General features: G+C 42.2%; 1 protein-coding gene across 1 annotated transcript in view; it reads right to left on the bottom strand.

The window, feature by feature from the left end:
• The window catches only part of LOC132864433 (tripartite motif-containing protein 16-like), a 44,585-nt gene extending 30,824 nt beyond the window's left edge, over positions 1-13,761 (bottom strand). Inside the window, exon 1 of the mRNA XM_060897848.1 lies at positions 13,113-13,761. Within this exon, the coding sequence (XP_060753831.1) occupies positions 13,113-13,712 (600 nt within the window). The 5' untranslated portion in view covers positions 13,713-13,761. The remainder of the gene's footprint in view (positions 1-13,112) is intronic.
• Between the last annotated feature and the right edge of the window lie 6,430 nt (positions 13,762-20,191).

The raw sequence follows: 20,191 nt of genomic DNA, 5'->3' as shown, positions 1-20,191 counted from the left end.
AAGGGAGGTTACTGGTATGACGTCACACATAAGTTGACCTAGTTAACGGCTGGCTGCCTAAATTTGGCTGTGCGCGTCAACTTTAAATGCTTGTAGCGGGCACATTGTGACACTGAGATCACGGGAAACCGAGGGGCTTGAATAACCCAGCAAACTCGACATTTTGACACATGATATAGCCTGATTGCTGAAATTACCGCACGACGCCTTTAAATGTCAGCAATATGGACACATTTCTTCTGTGTGCAAGTCAAAACCTAGGTGTGCTAGATGTGGAGGCAAAACATGAATAATGTGAGGAAGGAACAAAAATCAAGCACTGTAACTGTGGAGGTGAACACAGTGCGGCCTAGAAAGGGTGCGAGATGTATAAAAGAGCAATTCAAGTGCAAAGTGTTAAGGTGAAAGAGAGCGTTACTTATGCCAAAGCTATTAAAAAGGTTGACAAAGAAGACCAAGCAATATCAAGGGTTAAAGGAAGTATGACTCCTGTAGTTTTACCCCCGAGTCAAACTCAAACGACTCTGAAATGCTGCAAAGTAACTGAAGAGACTTTAATTATGGATAAGAAAAATTTCATTGCTTTTATGGTGGAAGTGGTTAATTGCTCAGCCCAAGTAGCAAGTAGAATTGATAGAATTAAAATAATTTAAAAAGCAGCGGAAAAGTATCTAGAGATTCATGAATTGTCAGTTGATTCCATTCACAATATGGTATTAGGGGTATCTGATAGTCAAGCACCATGTGGCAGTTAATAATGACTTTATCTATTCTACAGTGGAATGCCAGGAGCTTAATTGCTAATGGTCAGGAACTAAAACACTTTATTGAGGAACAAGTTGTTAAACCAAACATTATCTGTATACAGGAAACCTGGTTAAAATCATCACTTGATTTAATAATATATGGATACCTAGCAGTGCGTAAAGACAGGGATACTGCAGGAGGTGGAGTGGCCACATTTATTCAGCAGGGGATTAATTACAGAGCTTTAAATATAGATAAAGAGGTTGAAGCAGTTCTGGTTGAGATTTAGGTCAGTAAAACTAAGATTAAAATTATGAACTTTTATAACCCTGGTAAAAGAATCTTGAGAGAGATGCTAGATGTTATGTGTGAGGGGATAAATGGAAAGTTAGTATTGTGTGGAGATTTTAATGCACATAACACTCTGTGGGGAGGTACTAAGGTGGATGAAAATGGGAGCACTACTGAGGAGTTTATGGATGATTACAAGTTGGTTTGTTTAAATGATGGAAGGAACACTAGCTTTGATGCATCTCATGGAACAGAATCAGCAATAGATCTTACAATAGTATCTGATCAGATAGCAGGGGTAAGTGAGTGGGAGGTTAATGAAAATTCTCTTGGTAGTGATTGCTATATTATTTGGTTAAGTATTAGAAATCAAAATGTGTGACTTGAAGAAAATTGGTTTCCAAGATGGAAAATGACAGAAGCAAATTGGGGGTTATATAGCATGAAGGCAAGCGGTAGGCTGATGGGAATAATGTCAGATATGAGTAATGATGTTGATGAGTTAAACTCAAGCATCTCATCTCATTATCTCTAGCCGCTTTATCCTTCGACAGGGTCGCAGGCAAGCTGGAGCCTATCCCAGCTGACTACGGGCAAAAGGTGGGGTACACCTTGGACAAGTCGCCAGGTTATCGCAGGGCTGACACAGACACAGACAACCATTCACACCTACGGTCAATTTAGAGTCACCAGTTAACCTAACCATATGTCTTTGGACTGTGGGGGAAACCGGAGCACCCGGAGGAAACCCACGCGGACACGGGGAGAACATGCAAACTCCACACAGAAAAGCCCTCGCCGGCCCCGGGGCTCGAACCCGGACCTTCTTACTGTGAGGCGACAGCGCTAACCACTACACCACCGTGCCGCCCTAAACTCAATCATTACAAATATATTATGAGTCAGCAGAAGAGGTTCTTGGCAAATCTTCTGGGATGAGGAAAAAGAGAATGGTACCTTGGTGGTCAAATGATTGTAAGGAAGCAATTAAAGCTAGAAATAAAGCTTTCAAAATTGTTAAATCAAACCATTCCTATACCAATTTACAGTAATGGAACAAAAAAAAAAAAAAAAACACATTCAAAGGTTAAAAGAATTATAAGAGAAGCTAAAAGGAAATATTGGCGTGATTTCTGTCCTAAAATAGGGCGGAAGTCAAAGTGGATGATACTTGGGGCGTGATTAAAAAGATGGGAGGCATTAGAAGGGAGTTTTCCTTACCAGTGATTAAAAACAATGATGTGAAGGCAGTAACTAATCAAGAGAAAGCAGAGATGCTTGCGAAAAGTTTTGTTAAGGTTCATAGTTCACAGAACTTAACTAATGAAGAATTGTCTTGGAGAGTTAAAATAATAGATGAGAATAAAGGATTACTGGAAAAGCAGGTAATAAGTGAGAGTGTACTTGATAAGGATTTTACATTATTTGAGCTTAGGAGAGCATTAAATGGGGTTTGGAACCCTTCACCAGGGAAAGATGGTATATATGTTATAAAATGATTAATGAAGTCAATGACGTGGCTAAATATGTAATTTTAAGTCTTTTTAATAAGATTTGGGAGCAAGGTAGATTGCCTTTGTGTTGGAAACATTCTGTAGTGGTTCCGATTGGAAAACCAGGGAAGGATAAAACTGAAGTTAAAAGTTATAGGCCAATAGCATTAACATCCAATTTATGTAAGATTATGGAAAGAATGATCACTAGAAGGCTAGTGTATGAAATTGAAAAAAGAGGTCTTGTTTCCCCACACCAGAGCAGCTTCCGTAGTGGACGTACTACAATGGACCCTATTGTATGTTTAGAAGATGAAATAAGGAAAGCAGAAGTCAATTAAGAATCAGTTTTAGCAACATTCTTTGATATAGAGAAAGCGTATGCTATGCTATGGAAGGAGGGGTTGTTAATTAAGCTGAATAGGATGGGTATTGGTGGCAAGATGTTTAACTGGATTAGAGACTGCCTAAAAGGCAGAACAATAGAAGTAAGAGTTGGGGTTAACTTCTCTAACATCTGTCTGTAGAAAAGACTCAATGTATTTGTTTTTCAAAGAAAAGAGTAAGTCCCACACTAGAGCTTAAGTTGTATAACCAGTCCTTAGATCAAGTTAATATTGTTAGGTACTTGGGAGTTTGGTTTGATGTCAAGTTAACATTTAAGGAACATATTCAGAAAATAATTGAGAAATGCAAAAAGGGCATTAATGTTTTGAAACATTTCGTTTTTTTATATGAAAGTATGTCCCTTTACCCACTCATCCAAAAGGGTAATTTTGCACAAGGCCATCTGTCTACAGCAGAAAAAAATAACAAAACACGTCTGGGAAAATCCCAAGGGAGTCTGGAGCCAGAATCGTGACGTCATCTGCGGAAGCGCCAGCAGGCTGCGAGAGCTTGCACAGTTTCAGTGCACAGCCTGTGTAGACCAAGGCTACGTTTACATTACGTCGAATCAGCGGATCATCAGATTAATGTTCTTAAAACGATTCGCGTTTACACTAAAACCGTTAGCCGTGCACACAGCAATACCAATACACGGATACGCTCGGCTCCGCAGGCATCCTGCGCTCCAAATCACTCCGCCCTGAACAGCGAGTGCGCTCTGGAGGGTGCGCACTCCGGCCCTGCGCAGCTCACACAGCGCGCGAGTGAAGTGCACAAGCCACGATTCGGGACTGAGCCGCTGTGTGTGTGATCCCAGCGCATATCACTTACTACTTGCAAGTGGAAGGATGGCAAGCCTAAAGACAATCATAACTACACAATGGGCAGTATTTGCATCAGTATTTGCAGTATTTTCATACTTTTATACTCTTTAATGAAAGGTGATACAAGGCGGAAGTCCGCGCCGTTTTTCAACAGTCGCGTCACATGACCAACGCCAGCGAATCAGGAAGGTGGATGTCACAGTGACGTTGTCCAATGAGACGCCAGCTAGAGCTCAGCACAGCGTATTCTCAATGTTTACACAGCACCGGACCAGATACGATCTAGATTGAATACGTGGACGCTGGCGGATTCCCGTTTCCCGGCTTTTCCAGGTGGTTTAATGTAAACGGACAGTGCATCCGCGAAGAAAACGAGACAGATACGGTCTAATGTAAACGTAGCCCAAGTGCTCCCATTTCTCTCTCATTGTCTGGTCTTTTGGAAAACGATGAGTACTAATCCCATCAAGATTGGTGTTGCTACACCCTCCTACGATACATCTGTTAACCATTTTAATACAACCCTGATGCCTAAAAAGTTGGGACAAAGTACAAATTGTAAATAAAAACGGAATGCAATAATTTACAAATCTCAAAAACTGATATTGTGTTCACAATCAAATGTCAAATGTCGAAAGTGAGACATTTTGAAATTTCATGCCAAATATCAGCCCATTTGAAATTTCATGACAGCAACACATCTCAAAAAAGTTGGGACAGGGGCAATAAGAGGCTGGAAAAGTTAAAAGGTACAAAAAAGGAACACCTGGAGGACCAAATTGCAACTCATTAGGTCAATTGGCAATAGGTCATTAACATGACTGGGTATAAAAAGAGCATCTTGGAGTGGCAGCGGCTCTCAGAAGTAAAGATGGGAAGAGGATCACCAATCCCCCTAATTCTGCGCCGACAAATAGTGGAGCAATATCAGAAAGGAGTTCGACAGTGTAAAATTGCAGAGCTTGAACATGTCATCATCTACAGTGCATAATATCATCAAAAGATTCAGAGAAGCTGGAAGAATCTCTGTGCGTAAGGGTCAAGGCCGGAAAACCATACTGGGTGCCCGTGATCTTCAGGCCCTTAGACGGCACTGCATCAAATACAGGCATGCTTCTGTATTGGAAATCACAAAATGGGCTCAGGAATATTTCCAGAGAACATTATCTGTGAACACAATTCACCGTGCCATCTGCCGTTGCCAGCTAAAACTCTATAGTTCAAAGAAGAAGCCGTATCTAAACATGATCCAGAAGCGCAGACGTCTTTTCTGGGCCAAGGCTCATTTAAAATGGACTGTGGCAAAGTGGAAAACTGTTCTGTGGTCAGACGAATCAAAATGTGAAGTTCTTTATGGAAATCAGGGACGCCGTGTCATTCGGACTAAAGAGGAGAAGGACGACCCAAGTTGTTATCAGCACTCAGTTCAGAAGCCTGCATCTCTGATGGTATGGGGTTGCATTAGTGCGTGTGGCATGGGCAACTTACACATCTGGAAAGACACCATCAATGCTGAAAGGTATATCCAGGTTCTAGAGTAACATATGCTCCCATCCAGATGACGTCTCTTTCAGGGAAGACCTTGCATTTTCCAATATGACAATGCCAAACCTCATACTGCATCAATTACAGCATCATGGCTGCATAGAAGAAGGGTCCGGGTACTGAACTGGCCAGCCTGCAGTCCTGATCTTTCACCCATAGAAAACATTTGGTGCATCATAAAATGGAAGATATGACAAAAAAGACAGAAGATGGTTGAGCAACTAGAATCCTACATTAGACAAGAATGGGTTAACATTCCTATCCCTAAACTTGAGCAACTTGTCTCCTCAGTCCCCAGATGTTTACAGACTGTTGTAAAGAGAAAAGGGGATGTCTCACAGTGGTAAACATGGCCTTGTCCCAACTTTTTTGAGATGTGTTGTTGTCATGAAATTTAAAATCACCTAATTTTTCTCTTTAAATGATACATTTTCTCAGTTTAAACATTTGATATGCCATCTATGTTCTATTCTGAGTAAAATATGGAATTTTGAAACTTCCACATCATTGCATTCCATTTTTATTTACAATTTGTACTTTGTCCCAACTTTTTTGGAATCGGGATTGTAATTACGCGATAACATTGAAGAAATTTGCAGAAATCCACCAGGTCGTTTTCTCAGAAACAAACCAGTGCTGATGTAGGATTCAGAGGGAGGTGTCCCACAGATGACATCACGAAAATCAATGTTTGCCGGGAAATTCAAATGCCAAATTTTTTCAGAGGCGGACCAATTCGCCTCAGATGACTTGATTTCAACTGAATTTTTCTGGTATTGCGCAAGGTAAAAAACAAACAAAAAAAAAATGCAGAATGTTAGAGATATTTGACCAAAGTTTAATATAAAATAGAATTACATTGATCTTGCTCCTGAATTTACCCGTGATATGCACTTTAAGGTACTCATTAAACAAAGTTAACATATGGCAAGCTGAATGGGATAAGGAGAAGAAAGGTAGACACTTATATAATATACAGTGGTGCTTGAAAGTTTGTGAACCCTTTAGAATTTTCTATATTTCTGCATAAATATGACCTAAAACATCATCAGATTTTCACACAAGTCCTAAAAGTAGATAAAGAGAAACCAGTTAAACAAATGAGACTAAATTATTATACTTGGTTATTTTTTTATTGAGGAAAATGATCCAATGTTACATATCTGTGAGTGGCAAAAGTATGTGAACCTTTGCTTTCAGTATCTGGTGTGACCTCCTTGTGCAGCAATAACTGCAACTAAATGTTTCCAGTAACTGTTGATCAGTCCTGCACACCGGCTTGGAGGAATTTTAGCCCATTCCTCTGTACAGAACAGCTTCAACTCTGAGATGCTGGTGGGTTTCCTCACATGAACTGCTTGCTTCAGGTCCTTCCACAACATTTCGATTGGATTAAGGTCAGGACTTTGACTTGGCCATTCCAAAACATTAACTTTATTCTTCTTTAACCATTCTTTGGTAGAACGACTTGTGTGCTTAGGGTCGCTGTCTTGCTGCATGACCCACCTTCTCTTGAGATTCAGTTCATGGACAGATATTCTGACATTTTCCTTTAGAATTTGCTGGTATAATTCAGAATTCATTGTTCCATCAATGATGGCAAGCCGTCCTGGCCCAGATGCAACAAAACAGGCCCAAACCATGATATTACCACCACCATGTTTCACAGATGGGATAAGGTTCTTATGCTGCAATGCAGTGTTTTCCTTTCTCCAAACATAACACTTCTCATTTAAACCAAAAAGTTCTATTTTGGTCTCATCCGTCCACAAAACATTTTTCCAATAGCCTTCTAGCTTGCCCACGTGACCTTTAGCAAACTGTAGATGTGCAGCAATGTTCTTTTTGGAGAGCAATTGCTTTCTCCTTGCAACTCTGCCATGCACACCATTATTGTTCAGTGTTCTCCTGATGGTGGACTCATGAACATTAACATTAGCCAATGTGAGAGACGCCTTCAGTTACTTAGAAGTTACCCTGGGGTTCTTTGTTACCTCGCCGACTATTACATGCCTTGCTCTTGGAGTGATCTTTGTTGGTGGACCACTCCTGGGGAGGGTAACAATGGTCTTGAATTTCCTCCATTGGTACACAATCTGTCTGACTGTGGATTGGTGGAGTCCAAACTCTTTAGAGATGGTTTGTAACCTTTTCCAGTCTGATGAGCATCAACAACGCTTTTTCTGAGGTCCTCAGAAATCTCCTTTGTTCGTGCCATGATACACTTCCATAAACATGTGTTGTGAAGATCAGACTTTGATAGATCCCTGTTCTTTAAATAAAACAGGGTGTCCATTCACACCTGATTGTCATCCCATTGATTGAAAACACCTGACTCTAATTTCACCTTAAAATTAACTGCTAATCCTAGAGGTTCACATACTTTTGCCACTCACAGATATGTAATATTGGATCATTTTCCTCAATAAATAAATGATCAAGTATAATATTTTTGTCTCATTTGTTTAACTAGGTTCTCTTTATCTACTTTTAGGACTTGTGTGAAAATCTGATTATGTTTTAGGTCCTATTTATGCAGAAATATAGAAAATTCTAAAGGGTTCACAAACTTTCAAGCACCACTGTACAAAAAGATCTCAAGTAACAAACCGAGTTACCCAAACAGACAGGAGGAGGTTTGGTTTACAAGACTGAGAATAGGCCATACTGGATTAAATAACAGCTTATACGTTGTGAACAAACATCCATCTGGAAAATGTGAACTTTGTGGAGTGAGAGAGGATGTAGATCATGTTCTTTTAAGGTGCTTAAAATTCTACAGACAAAGAGAAAAACTGAAGAGGGAAGTGAACGCAGTCAAGAAAGCCTTTTCTTTAGACACCTTATTAGGTGAGCCTAGATCAGAAAACATCACTTGTGCTATGATAACATTTGGGTGATTCTCATGAAGCTGCAGTGAACATGTCCAGGACGCATTGTCCAAAATCAATACTTAATTCACATAAACTTTGATATTTTGTGTAAAGAAAATAGGGAGCACTGTATGGACAAATGGTTTTCATCATCATATAAACTAATTTTTATATCAATTAAACAAAAAAATCTATGGAAATTCTCATTACCGTTATGTCTCCGCATCCCTTTTTTTAATGTTTACTTTAAATCATATAAAAATTCCTAATTATATAAAAAATACAGTGTAAAGTTATTTTAAAACATCTATATTTATGCATAATATTAATATTTTTTGTGTTGAACAAAAAAGGTACTTGATTTTAAACAAAATAACTGTGTCCGCACCAAATGTTTCTCATTACCGTTTCACGATTTCACCCCCCTATAAAAAGTACACTGTGCCTTTAAATTGATCAGCTGTCCCATGATGCATCACTTCAGATATAAGATTCAAAATGGAGACAAGGTCAGTTGCTCACTCTTCTCTACTTTGTGATATTTATGTTAATGTTGCTAAATCTGTCCTCAGTTACACTGTCTATTATCATTACCGGTATGGTTTAATACTCATTACTTTTAAAAATAAAACATTATTTTATGATTATTATCACAATATAAGGCTTTAACATGTGGCAAAGTTATAGGCTGCTAGCATTTCAGGTTATTTGTGAAATTAGCCAAGAGTATCTCATTACCATTACTCAATATTCTCATTACCATGCACTGTGAGGGCAATAAATAAATGTCAAAAAAAAATAAAGTAATTGTCATGGACTGTGCTGTTTATTTAATGGGATATTTTGTGGAAATTTGAAATAAATTGTCAAATGTTTTTAACTCGTGATCTAGCTTCATCATTTACTGTAACGGTGATGAGACTTATTCTGGATCATGTAAGCCTCAAATAAGAATACAATTCCATTAAAATATTTTTCCATTAAAAAACAAACAAACAAACAAACAGTAAAGTTCACACTTTTAGGCTCTCAACTTGAAAAAATACTGAAAATGAGGTGAAAAACTTTAATGTGAAGGTCTTCATGAGAATCACCCATTTATCAAAGAAACAAAATTAGCAAATAGAATTTAGTTTGTTGTTTTGCGTTGTTTTTCCTTTTTATTCAATTTTTCTTTGAAATGACATCCATTTGATTGCACCTCGGTCCAGTAGATGGCGGTAATACACTCTGCTTGTAAACTGCCATAAAACCTGACAGAAGAAGACTGATCTGAGAGCAGTGCGCGTCATCACTGTTCCCTTTTATTTCTCAGTGAGTTTAGAGGGGGGAGACATGCACAGTGCACATCTGGATTCATGGGAGTTATTTATTTGTTCAGCAGTAAAATCCAGAGTCATAGTCAGGTTTACTTCTTTAAAGGCGTCACGCAGTGGTGATAAAAGTCGCATTATTCTACACCAGACTGCTTTCGAGATTCGAAATAAATTGACCGTCGATTTTTCAAAAGCTTCCCGCGGTTGTAATCGGTTCTTATTTGGTCATGCCCATCACTTGAAATTTCCCGCGTTCGCAGCGCCCCCTCTCGGTCAATGGAACAGCTGCGTGACGTCATACCAGTAACCACTCGGTGCAGTTGCAATGGCAGACACACCAGAAAATAGGAGCGATGTTGAGGAAATTAGCTTTGATTTTACCGATACAGAAGAAGAAAATGGCCCACAAGTAGAGATTTTGACAGCTGAATGTCCTGGTGGTATCCAGCCTTACAGATTTGAACCTGAGCGCTCATCTTCAGAAGAAAATGAGGACAGTTCTGACGACGACAGAAACGAAGACGAGAATGAAGAAGACCTGTTTTGGTTGGTTTCTCTGACTAAATCACTACTTGTGTGTATTTTTAAAGACCATTTTCACTTGAATTAGAATGCTGTGTGATTAATCTATGATTATGTGTAATACTGATAGCTGTAGGGGATGAAAGTATAGCTAGAAAGATTGAATTCTAGCAACTTGACAGCTTGCGATCTCGCGAAATGCAGTGGGCCTTCTGATACAGTAGACCCCTTGATATTCCAGTTTTCATCATTTTCCTTTTATTGCGGTTGATTTTAACTTGATATTCAGTATGTTATAGGCTGGGAGTATTGAGCTTTGTATTGTATTGTTTAGTAAACGTACAATCGTCAGTAATAAGTGATTATTAGTTAAAGGCAGCTCTGTGGCATAAATCTTTCAATTAATCTTCTGTCATCCATTTGCTAAAATTATGTGCCACATATGTTATCAAGACAACACTTCATGTGACAAAGAAAGATATGACAAATACATAAATGTATGAAAATCATTTTGTACAATTAATGGTTGATACATAGAAACACTTAAAACATGTGTGTGGCAGCGGGGGCGTGGTCAAGCGCCGGTCTGTGACAGGAGGGCGGAGCCAGGGAAGGTGAGTGGCAGAATCACTACACCTGACGGTAATTAACCTGTGTTTTGTGTGTTTTCCCAGTAACCGCGCCCTATTTAAGGAGGCAGAGGGAGAGCTCATCCCGGGACAAGAACACAGTGTGTGTTTCGCTATCAGATTAAAACTGGCGGTTATACTGAAAAGTCTGGCAATAAAAAGCCTATTTGCATCTGAAGCGTTGTCCTGCCATCCTCTGTGCTCCACCCACACTTCAGAGAGCTCTACAGTGGTGCCAAAACCCGGGACAAGGTGGAGCACCAACCTCGCAGCCCCATGGAATCCTCCCCGTTCGCGGACCTGGTCCACGCCCTCGCCACGGCTCAGCAAAGCCAGCACCAGGCGCTCGTCACGCTCCGAAAGGAGCAAGAGCGGCGCTTCGAAGCCCTGGTGCTGGCCCAGCAGGAAGATCGTGAGGCGTTCCGGCATCTCCTTGCATCGGCGGGGTCCACCAGCGCCCCGGCCGCGGGCCCGTCTCCCCTCACCGTGACCAAGATGGGCCCGCAGGACGACCCCGAGGCGTTTCTCACATTGTTCGAGCAGGTCGCCGAAGCCTCGGGGTAGCCGATGGAGCAGTGCGCGGCACGCCTCCTCCCCCTCCTGACGGGAGAGGCGCAGCTGGCCGCGCTACAGCTCCCCGCCAGCTGGCCTACGCGGACCTTCGCTGGGCCGTCCTCCAGCGCGTGGGGCGCACGCCAGAACAACAGCGCCAGCGCTTCCGCGCGCTGGAGGACGGCCCGGCGAAGGTCCGCATAGGCCGGTCGGCGGGGAGCTGTAGCGCGGCCAGCTGCGCCTCTCCCGTCAGGAGGGGGAGGAGGCGTGCCTCTCCATCGGCCACCCCGAGGCTTCGGCGACCTGCTCAAACAATGTGAGAAACGCCTCGGGGTCGTCCTGCGGGCCCATCTTGGTCACGGTGAGGGGAGACGGGGCCGGGGCGCTGGTGGACCCCGCCGATGCGAGGAGATGCCGGAACGCCTCGCGATCTTACTGCTGGGCCAGCACCAGGGCTTCGAAGCGCCGCTCTTGCTCCTTTCGGAGCGTGACGAGTGCCTGGTGCTGGCTTTGCTGAGCTGTGGCGAGGGCGTGGACCAGGTCCACGAATGGGGAGGATTCCATGGGGCTGTGAGGTTGGTGCTCCACCTTGTCCCAGGTTTTGGCACCACTGTAGAGCTCTCTGAAGTGTGGGTGGAGCACAGAGGACGGCAGGACAACGCTTCAGATGCAAATAGGCTTTTTATTGCCAGACTTTTCAGTATAACCGCCAGTTTTAATCTGATAGCGAAACACACACTGTGTTCTTGTCCGAGGATGAGCTCTCCCTCTGCCTCCTTAAATAGGGTGCGGTTACTGGGAAAACACACAAAACGCAGGTTAATTACTATCAGGTGTAGTGATTCTGCCACTCACCTTCCCTGGCTCTGCCCTCCTGTCACAGACCGGCGCTTGACCACGCCCCCGCTGCCACAATGTGTTTTTAAAAAATATTTATTTTCTATCAATACCTAGCCATGACCTTGAAATCAGATCCATTGATAACAACAGTCACAAATAGTGTTCAGTGTTCGTTGTTACAGCCAAACACAATACACCGATTAGGCATTTTGTATCACAGAATATTAATACATCATTTCATAGTGTTTTGAGTGTTCAAAACTATCCACAAACTGAATAAATCCGCAATGTAAACAACTCTGGTAAACGCACGCTATAGAGAAAACATGGCGACAGGCCAGCATCACCCAAGGGAGGTTACTGGTATGACGTCACACATAAGTTGACCTAGTTAACGGCTGGCTGCCTAAATTTGGCTGTGCGCGTCAACTTTAAATGCTTGTAGCGGGTGCATCGTGACAGAGATCGCGGGAAACCGAGGGGCTTGAATAACCCAGCAAACCCGACATTTTGACACATGATATAGCCTGATTGCTGAAATTACCGCACGACGCCTTTAAGGTGCTGTGTGTACATTCAAAACCACACCCAATTCCACCGGATTAAAGGAATCATCAGTGAACATCGGGATTAAACTTCATCAATCTAGTGAATGTTGACATTAACGCTGAGTTTTGACCAAAATCTCTGCAGAGATTTGAACTTTCCAGAATCGGGATCATTCATCCCAAAGAAGTTTTCAGAAATGGACCACAAATCCACTCACATTCAGAAAGATACTTTTTTTTTTTTTTACCTGTAGATCATTAAATGTTATGAAATATGATCTCCAGTTACAGAGCTTTAACACAGTCACGTGAGCACTTTAGCTGTAAAATGCTGGAAGAAGGTTGTTGGGTGTTGGCTGTTTAAAGCAGGCTGACTGGTCTGACCTCTAACATTTCTTTACATATTACTGTTTGACTGGAAATAAAAATTTACTTCACAGAGAATGACAGTCAGAGAACCAATTAAATCCACTGAATAGAAATTAGATTAGAAATAGAATTTGTATAAAATGACTTGGAAAAGAAGAATGATGTCCAGTTCTCACCTGTTTTTCATTTCTTTCTGCTTTAGTTGAAACTGTATCATGACCTTTATGTTCATCCATCGTACACAAATAACAGATGAAGCTTTGGTCAGTACGACAGAAGATCTCGATCAGTTTGTCGTGTTCAGAGCAGATCTCCTCTTGGAGCTCTGCACAGGCTTCAACTAACTTGTGCTTCTTAAAAGCAGGAGACTGATAGTGAGGTTGAAGATGATCCTCACAATAGGAGGCCTGACACACCAGACAGGAATTAGTGGCTTTACGTTTTCTCCCAGTGCAGGAATCACACTCCACATCTCCAGGTCCAGCGTAACAGTGAGCAGGAGAAGCAGCTTGGAATTCAGTCTTCTTCAGTTTCTCCACCACTTCAGCCAGCATGTTGTTCCTGCACAGAACAGGCCTTGGGGTGAAAGTCACTCTGCACTGGGGGCAGCTGTAGACGCCCCTCACATCCTCCTGATCCCAGCAGCCATTAATACACACCTTACAGAAACTGTGTCCACAGTGAATAGTCACAGGATCCTTCAGGAGATCCAGACACACTGGACAGCTGAACTGATCCACAGAAAAATGATCTACTGAAATACCAGCCTCTGCCATTTTCCTGTACTGAGAGAGAGAAAGACTCTGAACTTTCTGCTGAGTTTTGTTTTCTTTGAAATGAACTTCCTGGTTCTGTGTGGCAGAGAGAGTGGGCGTGGCTTTAAAGACCGGGCTCCTTTTTTGTAATGTGTAAGTAGGGGCCTGGCTATGTTAGCAAATTGTTATTCAGTGTGAAGAGATTTGAAACAAACAGTGTGTGTGAGTGTATTTCCTACAGGGCGTATAGACTTGAACAATCTTACCAATGATAGTTTAAATGAACACATCTCTCTCTCTCTCTCTCTCTCTCTCTCTCTCTCTCTCTCTCTCATATATGAACAGGATTCTGAAGTGATTAATTGATCTGATCATCCATCCATCCATCCATCCATTCTCTGTAACTGTAATTAAAACATCTTTTATATTGAATTTGTTGTAATATTTGCACATAGTTTACTTACATTATGTTTACATTTCTGATCCCATTCTGAAACCATAATAATCTAATAAACTACAAAATGGTCAAGCAGTAAAAATAAAATGATCAAAAAATGCCCAAGGATAAAATGAAAAAGCAGAAGGGAAATGTGTGTGTGTGTGTGTGTGTGTGTGTGTAAGTACATTCTAAAAATAAATCTATAAATACCTCAACAGTGGAAGTGTTTTTGATCAAAGTTAAAAAATAAAAATTTCTCATCTCATTTCCTGAAGATAACATCACATCTCCATTATAACATCAGCTGTAGTATTTCTCCTTGCAGCATCTCCTGTAGCTCTTACATCAAAGAGCCTCCACGCAGCAGAAGTTTGTGGCTCCTCCTCCACTTGGCCCTCTAATGGTGGAGCTGGCTGGCTGCTGGAGGTGCATTTTGCTGCTGCGGCAGTTATTCTCTGAAGTGCCTCGTCAACAGCTCTGTTGTCACTGAATGCAAGCTTTTTAAACCTAGGATCCAGTAATGTGGTTTCTGAGGCCAAGTTTACATTAGACCGTATCTGTCTCGTTTTCTTCGCGGATGCACTGTCCGTTTACATTAAAACGCCGGGAAACAGGAATCCGCCAGGGTCCACGTATTCAATCCAGATCGTGTCTGATCCGGTGCTGTGTAAACATTGAGAATACGCAGATACGCTGTGCTGAGCTCTAGCTGGCATCGTCATTGGACAATGTCACTGTGACATCCACCTTCCTGATTCGCTGGCGTTGGTCATGTGACGCGACTGCTGAAAAACGGCGCGGACTTCCGCCTTGTATCACCTTTCATTAAAGAGTATAAAAGTATGAAAATACTGCAAATACTGATGCAAATACTGCCCATTGTGTAGTTATGATGGTCTTTAGGCTTGCCATCCTTCCACTTGCAAGTGGTAAGTGACTTGCGCACAGCGGCTCAGTCCCGAATCACTGCTCGTGCACTACACTCGAGCACTCCAGAGGGCACTCGCTGTTCAGGGCGGAGTGATTTGGAGCACAGCCGCTGAGGAGGAAGCGATGAGCCGCACTGACACATTTCAACTTACATGCCGAATTAGTCATGTGATTAGCGTATCCGTGTATTGGCGTTGCTGTGTGCACGTGAATCGTGTATTGGCGTTGCTGTGTGCACGCTAATCGTTTTTAAAAACGTTAATCTGATGATCCGCTGATACGGTCTAATGTAAACCCCACCTGAGAGGACAGTGTTGAACTCCACACGCAGAAATTTTCAGTCCATGGCTGAACAAAGAGCCGCAACCAATTACTTTACTTTCTGCACAGTTACTGTCAGTTGGTGTTGGGCTGTCACCCACTGAAGACCTTTGCAAAGCAGGAGCATTTTGGAGGCTGTGACATAGCTGAAGGAGAGAAAACAGCAACTTTTAAAATTAGGATTTTTAAAAATTATGCAGCATATTGCTTTTTTCAATTTAGTTTTGTCAATCATATGTGTTGTTTCTGCAATGTATAATAGTGACTGAATAGTAGTAGAGAAAAAAACAATTGTCCAAGGTACCTGTCTGCACTTATCTCCACAGTCACCTCCTCAAATGGTTGCAGGATGGTGCAGACCTCTTTCACGAGCTCCCATTCCTCTTGATTGAATGTATCAACAGGTGCATTGATGAGGGCCAGGGTGGAGATCAAGTCAAGTGAAGTTTATTTGTATAGCGCTTTTAACAATAAACATTGTTGCAAAGCAGCTTTACAGAATTTGAACGACTTAAAATATGAGAATTTTTTCCCTAATCTATCCCCAATGAGCACGCCTGTGGCGACGGTGGCAAGGAAAAACTCCCTCAGACGACATGAGGAAGAACCCTCGAGAGGAGCCAGACTCAAAAGGAACCCCATCCTCATTTGGGCAACAACAGACAACATGACTATAACATTAACAGTCCTAACATAAAGTTGGCTTTGTTGATGCTATAAACCCCCCACCGACGGAAATCCGAGCACAAAACCGTTCACGACAACCGCAGTCCCCAGCCACAAAAGCACCACTGCAATAGTCCAGAGCATCCTCCAGGCGCGACCCCCAACTGTCCACATGGGGCTGCCCTCCACAGGAGCGATGCGATGAGACTCCAACCAGACACAGGGCACCAGGATGGATCAGGCAGGTCTGAGGAGCAGAAGAGTTCAGCATCTCGATCCCAGGACTGACATGTAACTCAGAGGGATGGATTTGGGGGGGAACCTGGCATCTGGAGATGATGGCATCTTTTGTTTCAAGAATGCGTTTCAACATATAAAATGTTGAGTTCCACCTGGTAGCACACTCTTGTTTGGGCCTCAGTTCGGGCAACTCCATCTGGTGCTGTGTGGACTTCAGCCTCTCTGCAGCTACTGTGCTTCTGTGGAAAAACTCCACAATAGCCTTTAGCTTGTCCATGGTTGTTTTCACCACCTTCAGGGAATCCCTTATCAGGTTTAATATATGCACCAGACATGGGTGGTGGGTCCACTTCAGATTTTTTATGGCTTTGGTGATGTTTGCAGCATTATCACTCACACAGCACACCACTTTGTCCTGTACTTGCCACTCATTTACCACTCTTAATAGCTCCTCTACCAAGTTTTCTGCAGTGTGTCTGTCAGTGAACTCAAAGCAGTCCAGCAGGCAAGATGTCATCTTGTAATTTTCAATAAGTGGCAAGTGACGGACATGAAAGAGCAGGTGGTTATAGAGGTCCAGCAGTCAGTTGTCAGGCAAACTGGTGGAGCTTTTTTCACCCTGTCTTGCCATAATGCACATTCTGTGTCATATAGTTTAGGGATCATTGTTAGGGACAGTGTTTTTCTACTGGGTAGAGTGTACGTGGGATTTAAGGCTTTGACAAAACTTTTAAAACCTTTGTCCTGCACAATGGAAAAGGGCTGGAAATCAGTGGCAATCATTTTAGCCAACTCCTCATCAATACTGTGCTGTTTGGCTGGGGTCATCTGCTTTGGTATAAACTGACTTATTTTGCTTTGAGTTGCAGTAGGAGGGGTTATGATACTTGCACTACTAGTAGCTGCTGCAGCAGTTGTTGGTTTGGGACCAGACACACCAGGGTCAGTAGACATTGAGCCAGCTTGCCCTCTCTCCTCCAACTACACTGTGGGATGGACAGTTCTGATGTGTCTGTGCAGGTTTGTGGTGGAACCTGCTCTTACTGTTATTTTCATTTTACAGTGAAGCCACTCTGCTCTGCTATTCCCAATATCTTTAAACTGCAGCCAGATGCTGCTTTGTTTATGGGTGTCAGTCATATTTACGTGTTTTTGCAACGCACTTGCACTGTCCTCCTCACTGCTGTCTACTGTCTCACTCACTGACAGGGATGGACAGATGCTCCACCTGACTGTCGCGTCTGTCCCCCTCTCTGTTTTCACATAATGGTGTGATCCTATATCCTCACATGTGATTGGCCACAAGGCCGCCATGCTGCCAATCAAAACAAAGTTCTGCCATGAGCAGAGCTGAGCCACTGAGAGTGAGAGCTGAGCAGCGAAAGGAAAAAAAAAAGTGGGGAGCCAGCTCTCACTCGATGGGAGTTGGCTCTTCTGATTCACTCTGATGCTTTTGCGCATGACACATCACTAAATGATACAGTAGACTGCTTCCAGGTTGTTGGAATTATTCCTGTTTCCCAAACCATGTTAAATAGTCTCAAAACTACATCACATGAACTATTATCCAGATGTTCCAGCATGCTATAGCTAATACCATCTTTCCCTGGGGAAGTTTGCTTTACCTTCATGATGGTGCTATTTAACTCAAATAGACTGAAGGGTAAATCTAGACTATCACCGTCCTAATGTAGTTTTCCTCACCTCAACACCTGGATTTAATGCCAGTGTATTATCCCTAGATTGTCTAGCTGTATTTGATAGATTCTCTAAGCTATGAATTTTAACAAACTTTTGTGCCAATAGCTCTGCTTTGTCTGTTTGTAACTGCTGTTTTATTATTTTGGTTTAACACTGGTATTTCATACCTTCTTCTTATACCACTCATTTTTCTGATCGTTCCCCAGACATCTGACCACTGCGTTTCCCTGCCTATGCTAATGCAGTAGTGTCTCCAATATGTACGTTTTGTTATTCTAATAGTTCTTTGAACTATTGCTTGTGCTCTTTTATACTGAATTAATGTTTCTAATGAAGTTTCTTTCATTGTCAAAGCTCCATTTCTTCTTTTGACAGCTTTTCTACAATTTTCATCCCATTCTCTCTGCCTCCTACTGCCTTTGGAATTGTTTCCTCTGCTGTCTGTATGATTGCTGTCACCAACTTATTATTAAACTCATCTACACCAGTAATATCCTCCCTACCCAGTGTGAGGGAAATTTAGTGGATGAACATTCCTATTCTCTGTGTTTCTGTGTGTTGAGCTCAAGTGGCCTAATATACTGAGAAAGATGTTTTTTTCCAATGTTGTAATTGCTTTTCTGTGGCCTTGGTGGTAATGAGCAAGGTGCTTGAGTTTGTCCTAACTACGCATCTTCTCATGATGTAACCACCTTTCCTGACCTCGGTGGTGATAAGCAGGGTGCCCGAGTTCTCATAACTACGCATCCGCCTGCACATACCAGAGCACGCCAGGTGCACGCTTTAACAAAGCTTCATAGAAAATCCTGACCCAATCATGTGAAGATGCAAGCAGTAAGCGAATGCCTTTAGAGTATAATAGATAGCAGCCACTAAAACACAACTCAGAGAGCGCGCGCATACTCTCACATCACTAGAGGTGATGCTCTGCTTTAATTTTCTTTCTTTCCTTTCTTATATTCCTTTGTATGATTTACTATAATAAATAACTGAAAAGATGACTGCTAAGCGTTCTGAAGTGTTTATTAGAAATTTCCATTACAATTTGGCGTCCCTGGGTGGGCCCCATGCGTCTGATCCTCGGAAGACGGAACACTCCCAAGGCTATGGTGTGGAGCTGAGAACTCGGACGAGAGACCAGGCCATCAGGGCTCACCGAACCAGTAAGTGATAACTTTGTATTCTTGTGTAAAGAAATTAGTGGAAACAGTATTTAAAGAATGATACAAGAAATGGACAGAGATTTGTCCTAGTATTTAAAGCATGATATAATAGATGGACAGAGATTGTTCCATTCAAGGAAGACTGATATAAGAGACGGACAGAAGTTTGTCCAAGCCCAGGACTGCTAAGCTGTGGTACCATCAATATGTTTGCAGACAACGGATAAAACACAATTTTGAGACAATAAACCGCAAGTAGTTTATTGGATTGTGTAAGAGAATTATCCGGCTAAGTGACGACTGGGTAATCGCTCGCCTACTTGAGGAGGGGAAGTACGGGTGAGTGTTTCGATGGATTCACGTTCAGTAATTCGTGGGAATTGAATCTTGCTCCCTTTGTTCTGTGTGAAGAACTGGCCCATCGGGGGAACGGGATAGAGAGGTTCGATCGCGAAAACGCAAAGACACACCGGTCTGCACACAAAATATTGATGAATTAATAGGGTACCCAGATAGCAGAGGGTCGTTGATTAGACGTGGAATCATCGGCATGTTCTTCGACCTATACGCCGTCGAATCACTGTCGATCACCGACGTTGATTCAACACCGCTTTGCTCATACGAGTTTCCGTTGAAACGACGTTGAAAAGTGGCTGGTGGCCAACAGAGAATAGACCCCCTTTCACCCTTTATTCAACTACGTATTTCGGTTGATTTATAGTTGAATTTTCGGCGATGATTCATCCAACTTTACTTCCTGTTTTATGTACAACAGGAAGGCTACAAATTAAGCAAAACAGGCTAAATTAAACTAGCTAACAATAAAGCATCGGGGCTCTTGCCTAGGATGAACACACACATGCATACTTCAACCATGAAAGTGAAACTTAATTTATATCAATGTGCGTAGGCCACGTCCTGTTTAATGTACAACAGGATATAAAAATGCATGCAACAATGCACCTCTCCTAATGTTTGTCAAGCTATCTAATGAGGCATAACTTTTAACATTTATAAGGAACAGAACACACTTGAACAAG

The sequence above is a fragment of the Neoarius graeffei genome, chromosome 17, assembly GCF_027579695.1.
Source record: "Neoarius graeffei isolate fNeoGra1 chromosome 17, fNeoGra1.pri, whole genome shotgun sequence".
Lineage (NCBI taxonomy): Eukaryota > Metazoa > Chordata > Actinopteri > Siluriformes > Ariidae > Neoarius > Neoarius graeffei.
The sequence above is the reverse complement of the archived record's forward strand: the minus strand, read 5'-3'. Positions and strand labels throughout refer to the sequence as shown.